General features: G+C 42.3%; 1 protein-coding gene across 3 annotated transcripts in view; it reads left to right on the top strand.

Moving 5' to 3' along the window:
* Nucleotides 1-17,397, top strand: part of Ctps2 (CTP synthase 2) — a 117,750-nt gene that overhangs the window by 79,864 nt on the left and 20,489 nt on the right. For all 3 annotated transcript variants that reach the window (XM_005358772.2, XM_005358771.2, XM_013350599.2), the window contains exons 15-16: nt 7,484-7,539; nt 9,163-9,259. In XM_005358772.2, the coding sequence (XP_005358829.1) occupies nt 7,484-7,539; nt 9,163-9,259 (153 nt within the window). The remainder of the gene's footprint in view (nt 1-7,483; nt 7,540-9,162; nt 9,260-17,397) is intronic.

Genomic DNA, 17,397 nt, shown 5'->3' with positions numbered 1-17,397 from the left:
TTTCTTTCTTTCTTTCTTCCTTCCTTCCTTCCTTCCTTCCTTCCTTCCTTCCTTCCTTCCTTCCTTCCTTTCTTTCTTTCTTTCTTTCTTTCTTTCTTTTGAGACAGGGTTTCTCTGTGCAATAGTCCTGGCTATCCTGGAACTCTCTTTGTAGACTAGGCTGGCCATGAACTCAGAGATCCGCCTGCCTCTGCCTCCTGAGTGCTGGCATTAAAGATGTGCACCACCACCGTCTGGCCTATTTTTTAAAATTGTTCATTTATTTATTTTCTATGACTGTCTATACCCATTTTCTTTCTTTAGTATCTAAGCACATTTTTAAGCACACTGTACCCTTTTCAGAGTTTGTTTTGGCCTGGAACTGACTTCTTGTGCTTCTGTAGCCTTCTCTGTGTGAACCAAATGTTAAACTGCTAAGCAGTGGCGAGGCCCTCCATTGTGTGGCTCTACTTAGTACATGGTGTGTCAGCTGGCTATGTCCCCTTCAGGTTGGTAAGAGTGGAGCCTCATGCCTGTGGGCTCTTACTTGGAGCCAGTCTATCTGCCCCAGCTCTGGGAAGCTTCTGGGTCCACACTGCAGTAAGCATTTCTACCTAGTCTCCCACCACCAAGTAGCTTGCCACTGCTCATAAACCCCATTTAAGTGCTCAGTAGCAGAGCCTTTTTAAAGAGCCATGCCTCTGTATGCCATGAGCACCAAGCCTACTTGGAACTTTTTTTTTTGCCTGCAAATAATGACACCAACACTTGTTATTAATTATAAAAGCTTGGCCTTAGCTTAAGCTTGTTCTCCACTACCTCTTATAACTTAACCCATTTACATTAATCTACATTCTGCCACATGGCATTATTTTTCTTTTGTCCCATACCTCCTGTTTTTTTCCTCTGTCTCTCTCTAGCTAATCCAGTCTTTCTTTTTCCCAGAGTTCTCTCTTTTCCTGGAAATCCCACCTATTCTCTTCTTGACTAGCTATTGGCCATTTAGCCCTTTATCAAACCAATCAGAAGGTGCCTTGGCAAAGACACGTTTTTTACAGGGTAAACAAATACTCCACAACAAATGAGAATCAATTGGACTGGGGGCATAGCTCACTGTTGGAGTATTTACCAATCATGTATGAGGCCCTGGTGAGCCTCTGCACCGGGGTGGGTTGGGGTGAGGCTGGCTTGAGAAGAGGGGAGCAAATAACCTTTGTTTTTTTTACAGGTTCTCTCTTTTCCCTCTATTGCTGTCTTCTCTCTCTTTTTTAGATAAGGAGGCTTGGGGATATAGCTCTGTGGTAGAATGCTTGTCTAACATATACAAGGCTCTATCCTCAGCATCTGACAAACAAAATCCATGAAAGACAATAAAGCACTGCAGTGTAGGGTTGAAAGCAGGATGATGTGTTTAAATTGTGATGTTTTATCCTCAAAAGTTTGACACACTGATCTGGAGAGGTGGCTCAATGGTTAAGAACACTGACTGCTCTCCAGAGGACATGGTTAGATTGCTAACACCCATATGGTGGCTCACAATCACCTGTAATTTTAGTTCCAGAAGATCAAATGCCCTTCTGGTGTCCTTAGGCACCAGGCACTCAAATGGTATACATTCAAATATCTGATAAAATAAATAAAAATATATAAAAATGACATTAAAGCTGATCAAAAAACATAAAATTAGGGAAGGGGAAGCTGTTTAGATATTGAAAATGAATGCATTGTTTCATAGAAGTGGAAGGAATGACATTGAAGTCCAGAAGTAGCAAGGAGAGGAGAAAGTTAGAAGCAGACCCTGATTCTTTACTTTGGTTTTCTTTCTTTATGGTGTTGGGGATAGAGAACCTTGTGCATATGAGACATGCTCTCTCTGAGATACATCCCTAGCCCTTGGGCTTGGGGGCTGCCTTTCACTTGTCTGGAACACTCCATTCTGCCTTTCCCTCCAAGGGCCTGGGGGTTCTAGGCATGCACTGCTGTGTTCAGGTCCTGACTGTGTACTTTCCAATGTGCAGCACTTCAGTTATTCCTGTCACAGCCTCGGACCCAACGACCATTTTACACAGGACAGAATCTTTGTCATCCAGGTCACTTGTTAGAAAACCACTGAGCCGACTCTTGACCTTGACATGATATGGAATAGCTGGAACTTAAAGAGGAAAAATCCAAACAGTTCTCAAAGCAGAAAGTCCTTTCTGTTGATAGCTCCAAGTAAGGTTCCATGGGTTCTAGGACCAGTGTCTTGTGGGAGCAGGGGTCTAGGCTCCTTATGGAAGTGTCTTTGGCTGGGCATGGTGGCACACACCTTTAATTCCAGCACATGGGAGGCAGCACTCTTGAGTTTGGGGCCAACCTAGCTAACAGAGTTCCAGAACAGCCAGGGCAACACAGAGAAACATTATCTCAAAAAAAAAACAATAAACAACAATAACAAAAAGAAAGTTTCCTTGTCTGCAAAGGAGGCACAGGAGTGCTGAATCAATATTGGATAGAGGGCTTGCGAGAGAGCTCACTTGGTGATGTGCTTGTCTTCAAGTATAAGTGACGACACAGTGAAACCACTGAAGCGGACTACTCCATGGGTAGAAAGAAAGGTTTATTGGGGAGCAAAATGCCAAGGCTGGGGGGTGAGGGGTGGTGAGAAACAAAATGATGGAAGAGCAAGCGGATTTTATATGACAGGATAAATAACCTGTTGAATCTGTATAATGTTACTTGTATGTTACTTGTATGTATGTTTTCGGGCTGACTGTTTGGCAATGGACAACCAATTGCTGTGCTCTTCCCTGGGGAAGGCCGCCTCTCCCACTCCCAGCTTTCCTCAGTTCTTTGGAGGGTTGGGGCAGTGTGGGCTTTCCCCCAGCCAGTTTGACATGCTCATTGTTGCCATCCTTGTTCAGCTCAATTTGGAGAGTCATGTAGTGAGACTTTATGAGTATAATTTCTGATATTACTATTTTTAAAATTCAATTTTATGTATATGAGTGCTCTTACCTGCTGAGCCATCGCACCAGCTCCTAAGCTTATTCTTAACTCAGAACTTTAAAGCATCACCATGGGTTGTTTTTCTGAGTTTATTTCTAATAGATTTGTAAGCAATAAAAGATTTTAAATGCAAAAATAAAAATTCCAAACAGCTGGATGTGGTGGCTCAGCCAGTAATCGCAGCTACCCCAGAAACTGAGGCAGGAGAATCACAAATTCAAAGCCTGCATGGGCTACAGAGCAAGTTTAAGACCAGCCCAGGGAATTAATTTAATGAGACCTTGTCTCAAAATAAAGAACTTTTTAAAATAAAAGTAAGACTGACAAAGACAGTGTGACTTAATCAATGTTTGAGCACTTCCCTAGCATATCCAAGGACTTAGGTTTAATCTTTAGTACCAATAAATAAGTAAATTGATAACAAAAATTCCAGAAATGTCTCATACACTATGTGCATTGTATATGCATGTTCTATTTATTCATCACAAGTCTGTTACTACCTGCTGTGTGATAAGTGTTGCTGTTAAAGATCAGACAGGTCCCTATTTTGTCTTTTACCACATAGAACTTATGTTCTACATCCTTCCTTTCTATTTTTTTAATTCTTTTTTTTTTATTGAGAAAAGGAAAAAAAAACAAGTTTCCACCTCCTCCCAGCCTCCCATTTCCCTCCCCCTCCTCCCACCCTTCTCCCCTTCCCCCCACTCCTCTCCCCCTCCCTCTCCAGTCCAATGGGCAGTCAGGGTTCCCTGCCCTGTGGTAAGTCCTAGGTCCTCCCCCCTCCGTCCATATTTAGGAAGGTGAACATCCAAACTGGCTAGGCTCCCACAAAGCCTGCACATTACGTAGGATCAAAACCGCGTGCCATTGTCCTTGGCTTCTCATCAGCCCTCATTGTCTGCCATGTTCAGAGAGTCCGGTTTTATCCCATGCTTTTTCCGTCACAGTCCAGCTGGCCTTGGTGAGCTCCCAGTAGATCAGCTCCACTGTCTCAATGGGTGGGTGCTCCCCTCGTGGTCCCGACTTCTTTGCTCATGTTCTCCCTCCTTCTGCTCCTCATTGGGACCTTGAGAGCTCAGTCCAGTGCTCCAGTGTGGGTCTATGTCTCTATCGCCATCCATCACCAGATGAAGGTTCTATGATGATATGCAAGATATTCGTCAGTATTGCTATAGGATAGGGTCATTTCAGGTTCTTTATCCTCAGCTGTCCAAGGAACTAACTGGGGACCTCGGCTTGGGCTCCTGGGAGCCACTCTAGGTTCAAGTCTCTTGCCAACCCTAAGGTGGCTCCCTTAACTAAGAATTGTGCTTCCGTGCTCCCCTATCCAACCTTCCTTTATCCCAATCCTCCTTTTCCCCCAAGTTCCCCCATCCTCCCCTTCTGCCTTATCTCTCCCCATCTCCCCTTACCCCCCTCCCACCCCACCCCCAAGATCCCAATTTTCTCCCAGGCAATTTTGTCTACTTCCCGTAGCCAAGAGGATAACTATGAGTTTTTCCTTTGGTTCCCCTTCTTACTTAGCTTCTTTAGGATCACCAATTGTAGACTCCGTGACCCTTCCTTTCTATTTTTATTTCATTATCTAGAAATAACAATAACAGTTATAGATTTGATTTCTTTACTGTTTTAATACTTGGATTTATTTGACCTTCACAATGACTCTATAAAGTGGGGATAATCATAATTCCCATTTCACAGATAGGGAAAACTGAGGCATCAAGACTAGCTCATTTACCCAAGGTACATATCTGTTTACTAGCATAGAGGGATTAAAAGCCATTTAGTCTGGCTTCAGAGTCTCTGTCTTCTCCTTCTCCCTCCCTCTTCCTGTCGCCTGTGAGATAGACACCTTAGCAAGTACAGACTGCCTTACGCTAGATAATAGTTGATAAATCACAAAGTTTCTGAGGTTCACACAGAGTTGGTGTAATGCCTCCCTACTTTCCAACTGTGTATCACTGCTCTTTCCCATTTTCTTTGTATGAACCAATAGTTTTAGTACAGAGGTGACCCTGAATGACCCCACCCTTTGGCAGTATATCAGCATTATATTTCTCAAAGGTCTCTTTTGCCTCAACTCTCCCCACTTTTCTTTAAAACATTTTTTTTTAATTTTTAGAGATGGGGTTACTCTGTGCAACAACAGCTCTGGCTGTCTTGGAACTCACTGTGTAGACCAGGCTGGCCTTGAACTTAGAGATTTGACTGCCTTTGCCTCCCACTGCTGAATTAAAGACATGGGCCACCACCGCCTGACTTCTCTAGAATACCTTAACTGTTCACTATTATTCATTTCATCACCACACACCCTGTCCGTATGGGCAGAATCGCAAAGAGAAGCTTGCCTATGATCATCACTCACTCAGAGGCATGTAATTGGTATGTTTTTGTTCCAAGTCAAAAGCTCAAAGTCACGAGGCATTAATTTGATCTTTCTCAGTGGAGACTTCCTATTGCAGCTTCATGATGTCTTTGAAAATCTATAGCTAGTCTGTCTACCGAGCAGAGCGCGGCTCCTGATTCTGGTAGAGCTTGACTGGGACTCCAGCCCTTTTTGTTCCTTGATATGTGCTGGGGATCTGAACCACGAGGTTGATGCTGTGGAGATTGTGACTGCTTTCTCAGTGGGTTCCAATATTGCGACCTAATTGAATGGCGTTTGCTGATGGAACTGGCTCTGTCCATGTGATCCTGTAGTCACTGAGCATCCATTTTGTAGACTGCTGTGCCCAAGGTCTTGCTGAAGGTGGTGCACTGAGCCATGGTGGTGCAGCTACATGGCTGTTTAAGTGCCCCCTTGCCTGATTTGCAGCCACACACTCCTGATTGAGCATAGGTAAACAAGGTGATATTTAATCCACCAGCCTTTTCATTTTGATGCTCACATTGTTTCCATGTGTCATCTGTTAAATAACACAACAGTGAACATCTTTGTGCTTTAGTCTTTGTCTTCATTTTACCGCTCCCCGCAAACCTCTGGCAGTGTTAGGGAATCAAACCTAGAATCTGTCTATGAGAGTTGTGGTGTGTGCACCTGTGTGTATATGTGTGTGTATGTTAGCGTATGTGGGCACGTATGTGCCATACCATGTGTGTGTGTTTATATATATTTTTGTGCACATATGTTCTGTAGTTCATGTATAGAGGCCAGAGAACTCTGGGGTTCATTTTGGCCTTTGACTTTGTTGAGGAAGGTCTCTCTGGTTTCATTTGTTGTGCTATGTACTTCCAACTGCCTGGCTGAAAGCTTCCAGAGAGTTCTCCTGTCTCTATCTTCCACCATGCTGTAGGAATGGTGGAATAACAGATGTGTACCACATTAGTTTTTTTACATGGGTTTCGTAAACTGAACTTGGGTTGTCAGGCTTTTGAGGCAAATGCTTACACATGCTGAGCCATCTCCCCAGCCCAAATCCAGGATCTTGTGCCTGCCAAACTAGCACTCTAGCGCTCACACACACCACCACTGAACTACACTCCTAGTCCAGAAATCTAGTGTTAGGTCACACACACCACTGAACTACACTCCTAGCCCAGAAGTCTAGTGTTAGTTCACACACACCACTGAACTACACTCCTAGTCCAGAAGTCTAGTGTTAGTTCACACACACACCACTGAACTACACTCTTAGTCCAGAAGTCTAATGTTAGGGTCAGAGTATATTTTAAGGTTGAACATGCAGTAATCTGGACAGTGGGTGTCTTGGTTACGGTTTCTATTGCTGAGATGAAACACCATAATCAAAAAGCAATTTGGAGAGGAAAGAGTTTATTCGGCTTATACTTGCACACCACAGTTCATCACTGAAAGAAGTCAGGACGGAACTCATACAGGGCAGGATCCTGGAGATGCAGAAGCCATGGTGGAGTACTGCTTATTGGCTTGCTTTCCCTGGCTTTTTCAACCAGCTTTCTTACAGAACCCAGGACCACCATCCCAGGGATGGCACCACCCACCGTGGGCTGGGCCCTCCCTCGTTGATCACTAAATGAGAAAATTCCTTACAGCTGCATCTCATGGAGGCATTTCCTCAGCTGAGGCTCCTTCCTCTCTGACTCTGGCTTGTGTCAGGTTGACACACAAAAACACCCAGTACATAAGGTGAGAGAATATGCAGGTGGCCCTGGAGACGTGACTCAGTTGGTAGAGTGCTTCCTTTGCATGCACAAAGCCATGAGTTTGATCACCAGTACCTCATAAAAATTGGACATAGGGGCTGGGGAGATGGCTCAGTGTATACAGTGCTTGCCTTGTAAGCATGAGAACCTGAGCTCTGATCCTCAGCAGCATGTAATGAGCCTGGTGGTGTGCTCTTGTAACGTTAGCACTTGGTAAGCAGGGACAAGAGAATTGCTGCATGATTTCCTACCGGAAGACAAGAGAATCTACATTGTTCCTTGGAGTCTGGTCCTTTCTCTGACTCTGTTGGAGATCACAGAGATCTACACTCTTGCCCTGATTTGCTTCTGAAGTTCATCACTCAGTGTTAATTCCATTCTTATGTCTTCACAGAGAAGCTTTATGGTGACGTTCCTTATATAGAAGAAAGACACAGACATCGCTATGAGGTATGCCTTTCATCTGAGTTACTGAGGGATGTGAATGATTGGTGCAGAGAATCCCAGCAATGCTAAGTAGGCCCTTTGGGAACTGTGTCCAGCTTCATAATATCTGTAGGTGAGGCTGCTATATTTCCGTAGCATCTCTCATCATCATGGTGGGGAGCACAGCTGCACATAAAAAGCTGGAGCAGTAGCTGAATGCTACATCCTGGTTCATAGACTGAGTGGGGGAAGGAGAGATACTGGGCCTGGTGTGAGCATTTGAAACCTCAAGACCACCTCCAGTGACACACTTCCTCCAACAAGGCCACACCTCCCAATCGTTCTAAACTTTCTCAAATAGTGATAATGACTAAGCATTCAAAAATATGAGCCTATGGGGGGCATTCTTATTCAAACCACCACAATGGGTTAATTGTATTTGTCTTTGTCAATTGGAGTCAGCTTCTAGAAAGGGACAGAAAAGAGTCCTGAGATCAAGGGAAAGAGGAATTTCAATCCTCACTCAAACTTGTGATTTGGGGTCCTGGGGAGATGGCTCTGGGTAAAGTGCTTGCCTCATAAGTGTGAGAACTAGAATTTAGATTCCTAGCACCCACATAAGTGCTGGGATGTGTGATGGCCTGTCTATCATCTCAGCACACAGCAGGCTAAAGCAGGATTCTCGGGGCAAGCTGGGCAAGCTCCAGGTTCAATAGGGGGCCCAACCTTAGTAGACTATGAAAGAAGATACCCAACATCAACCTCTGGCTTCCATGTGCATGCACACTCGAGCACATACACCCATACCCATGTGTACCCATAACATGCAAATACGCTTATACACATGCACACTATACACATACACATTTTAAAAATTAGAATTTGGGGATAGATAGTGTATGTTACTTTCTTGTTGCTTTGTAAAATACACACAAGACAAACTTAAGGAAGGATTTATTTTGGTTCACAGTTTAAGGAGAAGTAGGCCATCATTATAAGGAAATCATGATGGGAAAATCAGATATGAGGTATCTGATACCATTCTGACAGCAGTTAGGAAGAAGGGAGGGAGAAGGGAAAGTAAAGGGGAGGGAAGAAGGGAGGAATGCTGATATTCAGCTTATTTTTTCCTTATTTCCTTTTTATTTAGTTCAGCGCCCCTAACCATGGGGTAGTGCTGCCTCTATCAGGATGGATATTCCCTTCTTAGCCAGTAACTCTTTGGAAATGTTCTATACACATGCCCAGAAGTGTGTCTCCCCAATAATTGTAAATCTAGTTAAACTGACAATGAAGATTGGCCATCACAGATTGTTAAGTACGCCTAACTCAGGGAAGCAGCAGATACAAGGATGTCTATAAATGGTTGGTATCAAGGTTCTGATTCAGAATATTTGCATTGCCATGCTCCTTTTCCCTATCCTATCTCTGAGTGATACAGCATGAACCTCCCAGGTTCATGTGACTTGAGTTAGACTTCATTTCTCCAATTCATCAGGAATTTAAAATGAGATTTGGGGTGTTGAATATAGGAAGTAAGTAGAGGATCATTGCAATGGAAACCCTTCCAGTGGATGCAGGACCTCTTTATAAGCTGTTTGGATTTCTCTCTAGTTCAAAGCTTGACTTTCTTGCTTGCATTTCCAGGTAAACCCTAACATGATCAACCGATTTGAGAAGAAAGACCTTCGCTTTGTTGGTCAGGATGTAGATGGGAAGAGGATGGAAATTATTGAATTGACAAGTAAGTGGGTTCTTTGTTTCTGGAAAGTTTCATAATGACCTAACACCATTTTGTCATACACAGACTAATTTGGGATCTAGTTCATTGTCCCCTCCTCCAATTCCTCAATCCCTTGAAATACATACAGAACTTGTGTGGAAACACATTGCGTATAATCCTTGTCATTTTGGAACCTGCTAGTCTGAACTTAGCATCAGTAGCTGTATTTTCCCATCTACCAGCTGTACAAGTAGCAGACAGCCTTGCCATTTCCCCTTCTCAATCCCGTGGCAGCTCTAAATGCTCTGCAGAAAGCAGACAGCTCTTCTACTGGTGTTCTTGCTCTTCTCCTTGCTCTTGTTGGTAACTATGGATGTCTACTGTATGCCTATCCCAGATCATCTACTAATTCTGTCTACTGCTTGTGCTTGAAGGGCGACCTTGGCCAGTCATTGAATTTCTAGACACTAATCATTCCACTTAGAGTTTTTCATAAGACCAAACAAGGGACTGGAGATGTAGCTTAGTTGGTAGGATGCTTGCCTGGCACGTGCAGAGTCCTAGGTTTTGTCCCCAGCACAGTATAACCTAGGCATGGCGGCACATTCTTGTAAAGTAATCCTGGCAGGAGGAGCAGGAGTTCAAGGTTATTCTTGGGTGCGTGTTGAGAACAGCCTAAACTACATAAAACCCTGTCTTAAAGCAAACAAAACACAAAGGACTAGACTTCTGTTGAGGAAAAGCTCAGAAGAGAGTCTGTAATTAAAGTACCTAGAAAGTTTTGATTCAGGGAGATTGCTTTGATTTAAAGACCAGCCTGGGCTTGTAGTGAGTTTGAGGCAGCTTTGGGTTATATGAAATAAATAAGTAGCACAGAAATTATATATGACTAGGCTACGAGACCCTGAAAGCATAAATCCAAAAGCACACATTTGTTACTGACAAGACAGAAGGCAGCATTCTTCTCATTCAGCCCTACACAGAAATAGTATGCCTGAGGTCCTAGCTTCTCTCAGCTCCTTAGCTTGCCCAGGGGTCAGCGCGAACGCTCTTTCTCTCTGTAACTAATACCTTTTCCACATTTTTAAGTGATTAAAAAACTTCAAAAGAACATTTGTGACATGAGAAAATAATTATGTAATTATGTTACATTTGAGTTTCTGTGTTCATAAATAGTTTTATTGGAGATTGGTATAGGGGTAGGAAGGTGTAACCTTTTTTCTCACCAAGGTCACAGCTGACATTCCTGTGACAAAAGATTAATAAAAGAAAAGAAATGGATGGGGATTTAGCTCAGTGGTAGGAGGCCCTGGGTTCAATCCTCAGCTCTGGAAGAAAACAAACAAACAAATAAATAGAAGAGCAAAGCATATTCCAGTTAGCTTTTCTATTATTGTTATATACCGCTATGACCAAAAGCAACTTAGGGAAGAAAGTGTTTATTTCATCTTAAGGATATGTATAGTCCATCATCAAGGTAAGCCAAGGCACAAGCTTGAAGTAAAACCACAGAGGAATGCTGCTAATTGACTTGCTCCCAGGTAGCTTTCTTTTACTGCCTGGCGATGGTACGGTCTACAATAGTCTGGCCACCCCACATCAATTAGTAGTCAAGAAAAATATTCCAAAGACATGACCGTGGGCTAATCTGATGGAGGCAGTGCTTCAAATGAGATTCTTCTTCCTAGATGTGTTAAGTTGACAACTAAGATTAGTGATCACAAATCTACTCCTTGTCAATGTGACAATCAAACAAATCACCGTTAAACCATAACTTTTTCTTTTTTATTCCCAAGATCTCATGTTGGTATTGTAGCATATAATGGTCCAATTTTTAAAGTCTCAAAATCTTTAAAAATTTTAATGCTTGAAAAGTTCAGTATCTCTTTAAAAGTCCAAGACTGTTTAACTATAGGCTGTGGTAAAATTAAAAACAAACAAAACAGCAAGCAAACAAAATAATTATATACTTTTTTATTTGAAGAGAATAGAACCAGGGTACAGGTACAACTAGATCAAAGCAAAACCAAAATCTTAACAGTGTAAAAAACTCCATGTCCATAATCTGGGACTCATTCATAATCTTCTGAGCTCCAAAAGGTTTGGGCAGTCCCACTTCTCTGCCATCTACAGCACTCAGCTTGTGTTATAGGTCCAGGCTGGCTTCCTTCCACACCTGCTACTGTCCTTGGCTGTTTGTTGTTCCAGAGTCCTGGAGTCTCCAATAATCTGGGGTCTCCACTGTAGCTGGGGTTGCACCTTCATCAGTGGCCTTCCCTAGCTTCTCTTCTGGGATTCGAACTCTGCCATATGGCACCGATCATCTTCTCTCCATGACTCTTTAGTTCTTCAGCTTTCATGCCACCAAAAAATCACTAGCAGTGCCAGGTGGTGGTGGTGGTGCACACTTTTAACCCCAGTGCTTGGGAGGCAGATACAGGGGTGGGGCAGGGTGAGCTCTCTGTGAGTTCAAGGTCAGATTGAGTTCTAGGACGCCCAGGCTTACACAGAGAAATCCTATCTTGAAAAAACAAAACAACCCACCAAAAAAGTACCATGTAGGCTACTCTTACACATTAATAAGGCAGACACTGACCAAAATTAGGGAGGAAAGGGCTTATTTTATCTTACAAGTTACAGTCCATCATCAAGAATTCAAGGCAGGAGCTTGAAGCAAAATTCGTGGAGAAATGCTGCTTGCTGGCTTGCTACCAAGCTCACATTCAGCTACCTTTCTTAATACAGCCCAGGCCTGGTGCTGCCTTCAGTGAACTGGACCCTTTTGTGTCAATTAGCAATCAAGAACATGGTGGCTCACAGCCATGACCACAGGTCTCTCTGGTGGAGGCAATTCTTTTGGAGAGGCTTCCTCTTCCCAGGTGTGTCAGGTTGACAAGATTAGCTATCACAAAGCCTAACAAGTCTAGTTAGTTTCATGTGACACAGGGGCCTTCAGAAATGAAGACCCAAAGATCCAGGGGAAACTCTTTTTATTCTTAGCTTTGAAGAGGAATAGACAGTCTTGTGGAAATGTGATAAGGCATTATGGTAAATGTGATCAGGTCTAATAAACTGAGGGGCCAGCAAGACTGTCCAGATTCTTCTTGGCCTCTTTCTGCAGCAATCTTCCCTCACAGATGCGGGGCAGAATCCCCTGGGAATGAGGGTCTTCCCCTCTACCCTTCTGGTTTTGTTTTATTTTTCTGATACACTCTCATATATTCCAGGCTTGTCTTCTTCAACTCAGTACCTAGCTGAGGCTTGCCTTGAACTTTTGATTTCCTTGGCTCTACCTTCCAGATGCTGGAATCACAGGTGTAGGCAAGAATGAGGGTCTTATGACCTACTTTCATGAATGGTGATTCCAAGAGTTTATGCTGGCTCTCACATACAAAGGCAGGAATTGTCAGAGTGACTTTGCTTTTAATGTTGCAGTAAGAGAGATGTGTAGTTAGGAAAGACACTTCATGACTTGCAATGCTTAAAATATTTATTATTCAGCCCTTTGCAGAAATATTTGCCACCCCCAGTCTAGACACATGACTATACATTTTATTTGACAAACTTGAAGACTTAGGGAATTTCTTCTTGATCTGTTTGTTTGAATGGATGTTCTCTTGGCATGTTAATTTTATGTCTAACAATTTAAAAGCTCTACAAACTCTTCCTCACATTTTACATTAATGTACCATCAGTCTCCTCTCCTGGGAGTTTCTTACCCTCTCTGCCATTGACATTTGGAGCAAGATTATTCTTTGTTGTTGGGCTGTGTGGTTATTGGTCAGCATCCCTGGCCTTTGGTCAGTGGATACTAGTAGCAGACCTACTTCCCCCTACCCCTTAGTTGTAGTGTTCCAAAATAATCTTTACAGAGTTGGGGGAAATGTCTATCTTCTTGGCAGAGTATTTGTCCAGGATGCACAAGGTCCTAGGCTCAACCCACAGTATCTCAATGCCAGGTGTGGTGGTGCATGCTTGTAATTGTGGCACTTGAAAGGTAGAAGCAAGAAGATCAGGAGTTCAAGGTCATCCTTAGGTTCATTGAAGTCTACTTGGGCTACAAGAAACCTTGTCTCAAAAACCAAACCAAACCCAACCCAACCAACCAACCAGTAAAACAAAAAACCATCTGTAGACACTAGCAAATCAGGAACTGCCTCCTTCCTGATTAATGACCATTCTTCTAGGTCATCAACTTGCTATTGGACTGTAAGCTCTTCCTCCCCTTCACACCGCAACTTGTAATCACTTGTCATGTGCCACAGAGTCTGTTAATGCAGAGAGGTGTTTGAGATTGCCCTTCCAGTTCCTGTCACCTTAGCCTCACTGCATGATGGCTTCAAGTCTGACTTGTCCTCAAGTTCCTCCCTGCCTCTAGGTTCTCCCATCTCTAGTACTTTCTAAGCAGGACAGGGCTCTGGCTTTGCAGTCTAATCATGTGAAATTGTTGGAGAAACCTCTCTGATTGGTTGAGTGTGAAGCATGTGTTGGATATTCCAAAATGGAAGCCCAAACGGTATGGGGGTGCATGCCTGTAATTTCAGGATTTAGGTGGCCAAGCAGGAGGATCACTGTGAGTTTGAAGACTATCTGGTTTACATAGTGGGCTCTACGTCAGCCAGGGTGACATAAGGAGACCTTGTTGACAAATCAATTAATAGCCAGGCATGGTGGCTCATGTCTTTAATCCCAGCACTCGGGAAGCAGAGGCTGCTGGATCCCAGAGTTCCTGGACAGCCAAGGTCTACAGAGAGACCCTGTCTCAAACAAATCCATAAAATAAAGTGTTAGAATGATGTTAGAAAACCTGCTGTTTCTTTCTTTTTTTTTTTGATGGTGGTGCACACATTTAATGCCAGTATTCAGGAGGCAGAGGCAGGTGGATTTCTGTGAGTTTGAGGCCAGCCTGGTCTACAGAGTGAGCTCCAGGACAGGCTCCAAAGCTATACAGAGAAACTCTGTCTCGAAAAAAAACCATATATATTTGTGAAAGAACAATATATATGTGTACATATATTAATATATATGTAAATACATATATGTGAAATTGTCAAAGAACAAATTTAGCTTGCTAAAAATATTATTGATCATAAACAACCAAAATATATAAAATTGAAATTTTTCATTATTATGCTTTATTTTATTTTTACTTTAAAAAAATTGTTTTTATTGATTTATATATTTTCCTCCATTTCCCTCCCTTCTTCTCCCCTCCCCTTCTACCTTCTCTCATGATCTCCATCCTCCCAATTTACTCATGTCTTTTTCTACTTCCCATGTAGATTAAATTCATGTATGTGTCTCTTAGGGTCCTCATTGTTGTCTAGGTTCTCTGGGATTGTGAATTGTAGGCTGGTTTTTCTTTGCTTTATGTCTAAAAGCCACTTATGAGTGAGTGCATATTATATTTGTCTTTCTGGGTCTGGGTTACCTCACTCAACATGATGTTTTCTGGATTCATCCATTTGCCTGCAAATTTCAAGATGTCATTTTTTTTTCTGCTCTGTAGTACTCCATTGTGTAAATGTACCACATTTTCCTTATCCATTCTTTGGTCGAGGGGAATTTAGGTTGTTTCCAGGTTCTGGCTATGACAAACAAAGCTGCTGTGAACATAGTTGAGCACATGTTTTTGTGGTATGATTGAGCATCCTTTGGGTATATACCCAACAGTGGGATTGCTGGGTCTTGAGGAAGGTTGTTTCCTAATTTTCTAAGAAATCACCATACTGACTTCCAAAGTGGCTGTACCAGCTTGCACTCCCAGCAGTAATGGAGGAGTGTTCCCTTTACCCCACATCCTCTCCAGCATAAGCTATCATCGATGTTTTTGATCTTGGCCATTCTTACAGGTGTAAGATGGAATCTCAGAGTTGTTTTGATTTGCATTTCTCTGATGACTAAGGATGTTGAACATTTCCTTAAGTGTCTTTCAGCCATTTTAGATTCCTCTGGTGAGAGTTCTCTGTTTAGGTCTGTACTTCACTTTTTTATTGGATTATTTGTTCTTTTGATGACCAATTTCTTGAGTTCTTTGTATATTTTGGAGATCTGATGTGGGGTTGGTGAAGATCTTTTTCCTACAGGCTGCTGTTTGTCTTGTTGATCATCTCCTTTGCTTTACGGAAGCTTCACAGTTTCAGAAGGTCCCATTTATTAATTGTTTTTCTCAGTGTCTGTGCTATTGGAGTTATATTTAGGAAATGGTCTTCTGTGCCAGTGAATTCAAGTGTTCTTCCCCTCCTTCTCTTCTATGGGAAAACCTGCTTTTTCAACCTATGTGCTTTAGGCTTCCAGACTCTCTTTACAACTTGGCATCTGTTTCTCCATCTCAGCTCAGGTCATAATTCTCTGATTTAAATGCTTTTTTCTGTCTTTTACCATTTTGATGTTCCATAATCTATTTGAGTGCTTCAAGAATCCCAAATAGAAAGGGAGTGGGGGTGAATCCCAATCTGGGAGGAGACTTGATGTTGGAGATGGCTTCCTTGAACATAGTAGCCTCTTACCTAGACCCTGAAAGAAAATAATGGATATTTCGTGTGTTTATTAGATGCTTGATCTAAAAGCCCCTGCTAGGGAGTCCATATGTACCTGTGGTGTGCCTCACAAAGTGGTCGATGGATGTTAATTCCTCCCTTTATGGAAGAGGCTGGAGTTCGTTAAATAACATGTCCAGGACCATTGAGCAGGCATTAGGAGGTGGGGAGTAAACTTGAGAAAGTCCTCCTGCTTCAGCTTCTCAAGTGCTGGCATTACAGTGTAAGCCACCGTGTCTGGTTGCTGTGTAGAGTTTTGAATGAGAATAGTGATGGCGTGTTTCAGGAATCATTTTGATGTTGAATTCAAGTGTGATCACTGATGGCTGTTGAAGGCTACCAGCCTTTTGTGACTTGTGAGAAGGGGCAGAGAATTTCTTAAGCAAATAGCTGTTTGTTTACTTGGTTCAAGTGCTTATTCTCTTTTCATTCTCGTGCTTCTCTTATTATCAGCAATACCGAGAGGCCACTTTCTTCACAAAGATTTAGATTCCCATTGATGCCTTCAGATTTAATGAAGGCTGGGAAAGAAATGAGAGCTGCTGTAAAACCTTGCAGGTTTTAAAAGCCGACTGCAAGGGAATTCATTTTATGAAGGAAAATTCCCCAGAAGATTTGATCTTAAGTACCCTTTAGAAGCATAGCCACAAGTCTCTACTGTCCCTCAAGGATTCTGAGAGGAACAAGACTTGAGATTTGTAGAATGTCAGAATCTTTAGAAGCCATTAAGAGCATTACTTTTAAAGGTACTTTGTTTGACTGATAGAACATCATCAAAATAAAAACTCTTTCATCATTCTTCATATCCACACAGAGAATTTGCTTGAATAAAGCGATTCTGAGCAACGATCCATTCATTGAAATAGTCTGTCCCTGGCTATGACATGATGTGTGTCACAGCATCTCTCCATAGCTCTGCAGAAATAGAAGTACTGTCTTTTTCTTCCTAAGACATCCCTAGATATTATGCTATAATGTTTAATGTGTTTTACTTTAAAGTTATATTGCCCAATTTCTTCTCTAAGCATAGATGACTTTTTGTTTTTAAAATAAATTTTTGTTTACTATGTTTTTGTGTTTTTTTTTACTTTAGTACATTTATTTATTTGTGGGGGGTGGGATTGAAGGGGGCTCTCATGCCATGGCTTGTGTATGGAGGTTAGAAGACGGTTTTGATGCTTTCCTTCCACCACATGGGTTCCAGGGATGGAATTCAGGTGATCAGGTTTGCTGGAGGCAATCATTTTACCTGCAGAGCCATTTCCTAAGGCCCTTGGTTTTTTGTTTGTTTTTGTTTTTCTGAGACAGGATCGCACTATGTATCTGAGGCTTACAGTATAGACCACAACTTTCAAAGTTGTGATCCTCCTGTCTCTGCCTCCTGAATGCTGGGATTACAGGCTTTTACCACTATGTTTGGACTGTTCTAGTTTGCTTTCTGTTGTTATAAATAGTATGACCAAAAGCAACTTGGTGAAGAAAGAGTTTATTTTGGCTTAGACTTCCAGGTCACAGTTCATCATTGAGGGAAATCAAGGCAGGAAGTGAAGCAGAAACCATGGAGGAACACTGCTTGCTGACTTACGTTCTAGATCATGCTGATATATATATATATATATA

The sequence above is a fragment of the Microtus ochrogaster genome, chromosome X (genome assembly GCF_000317375.1).
Source record: "Microtus ochrogaster isolate Prairie Vole_2 chromosome X, MicOch1.0, whole genome shotgun sequence".
NCBI classification, from domain to species: Eukaryota; Metazoa; Chordata; class Mammalia; order Rodentia; family Cricetidae; genus Microtus; species Microtus ochrogaster.
This window is presented reverse-complemented; position numbering and strand designations above follow the sequence as displayed.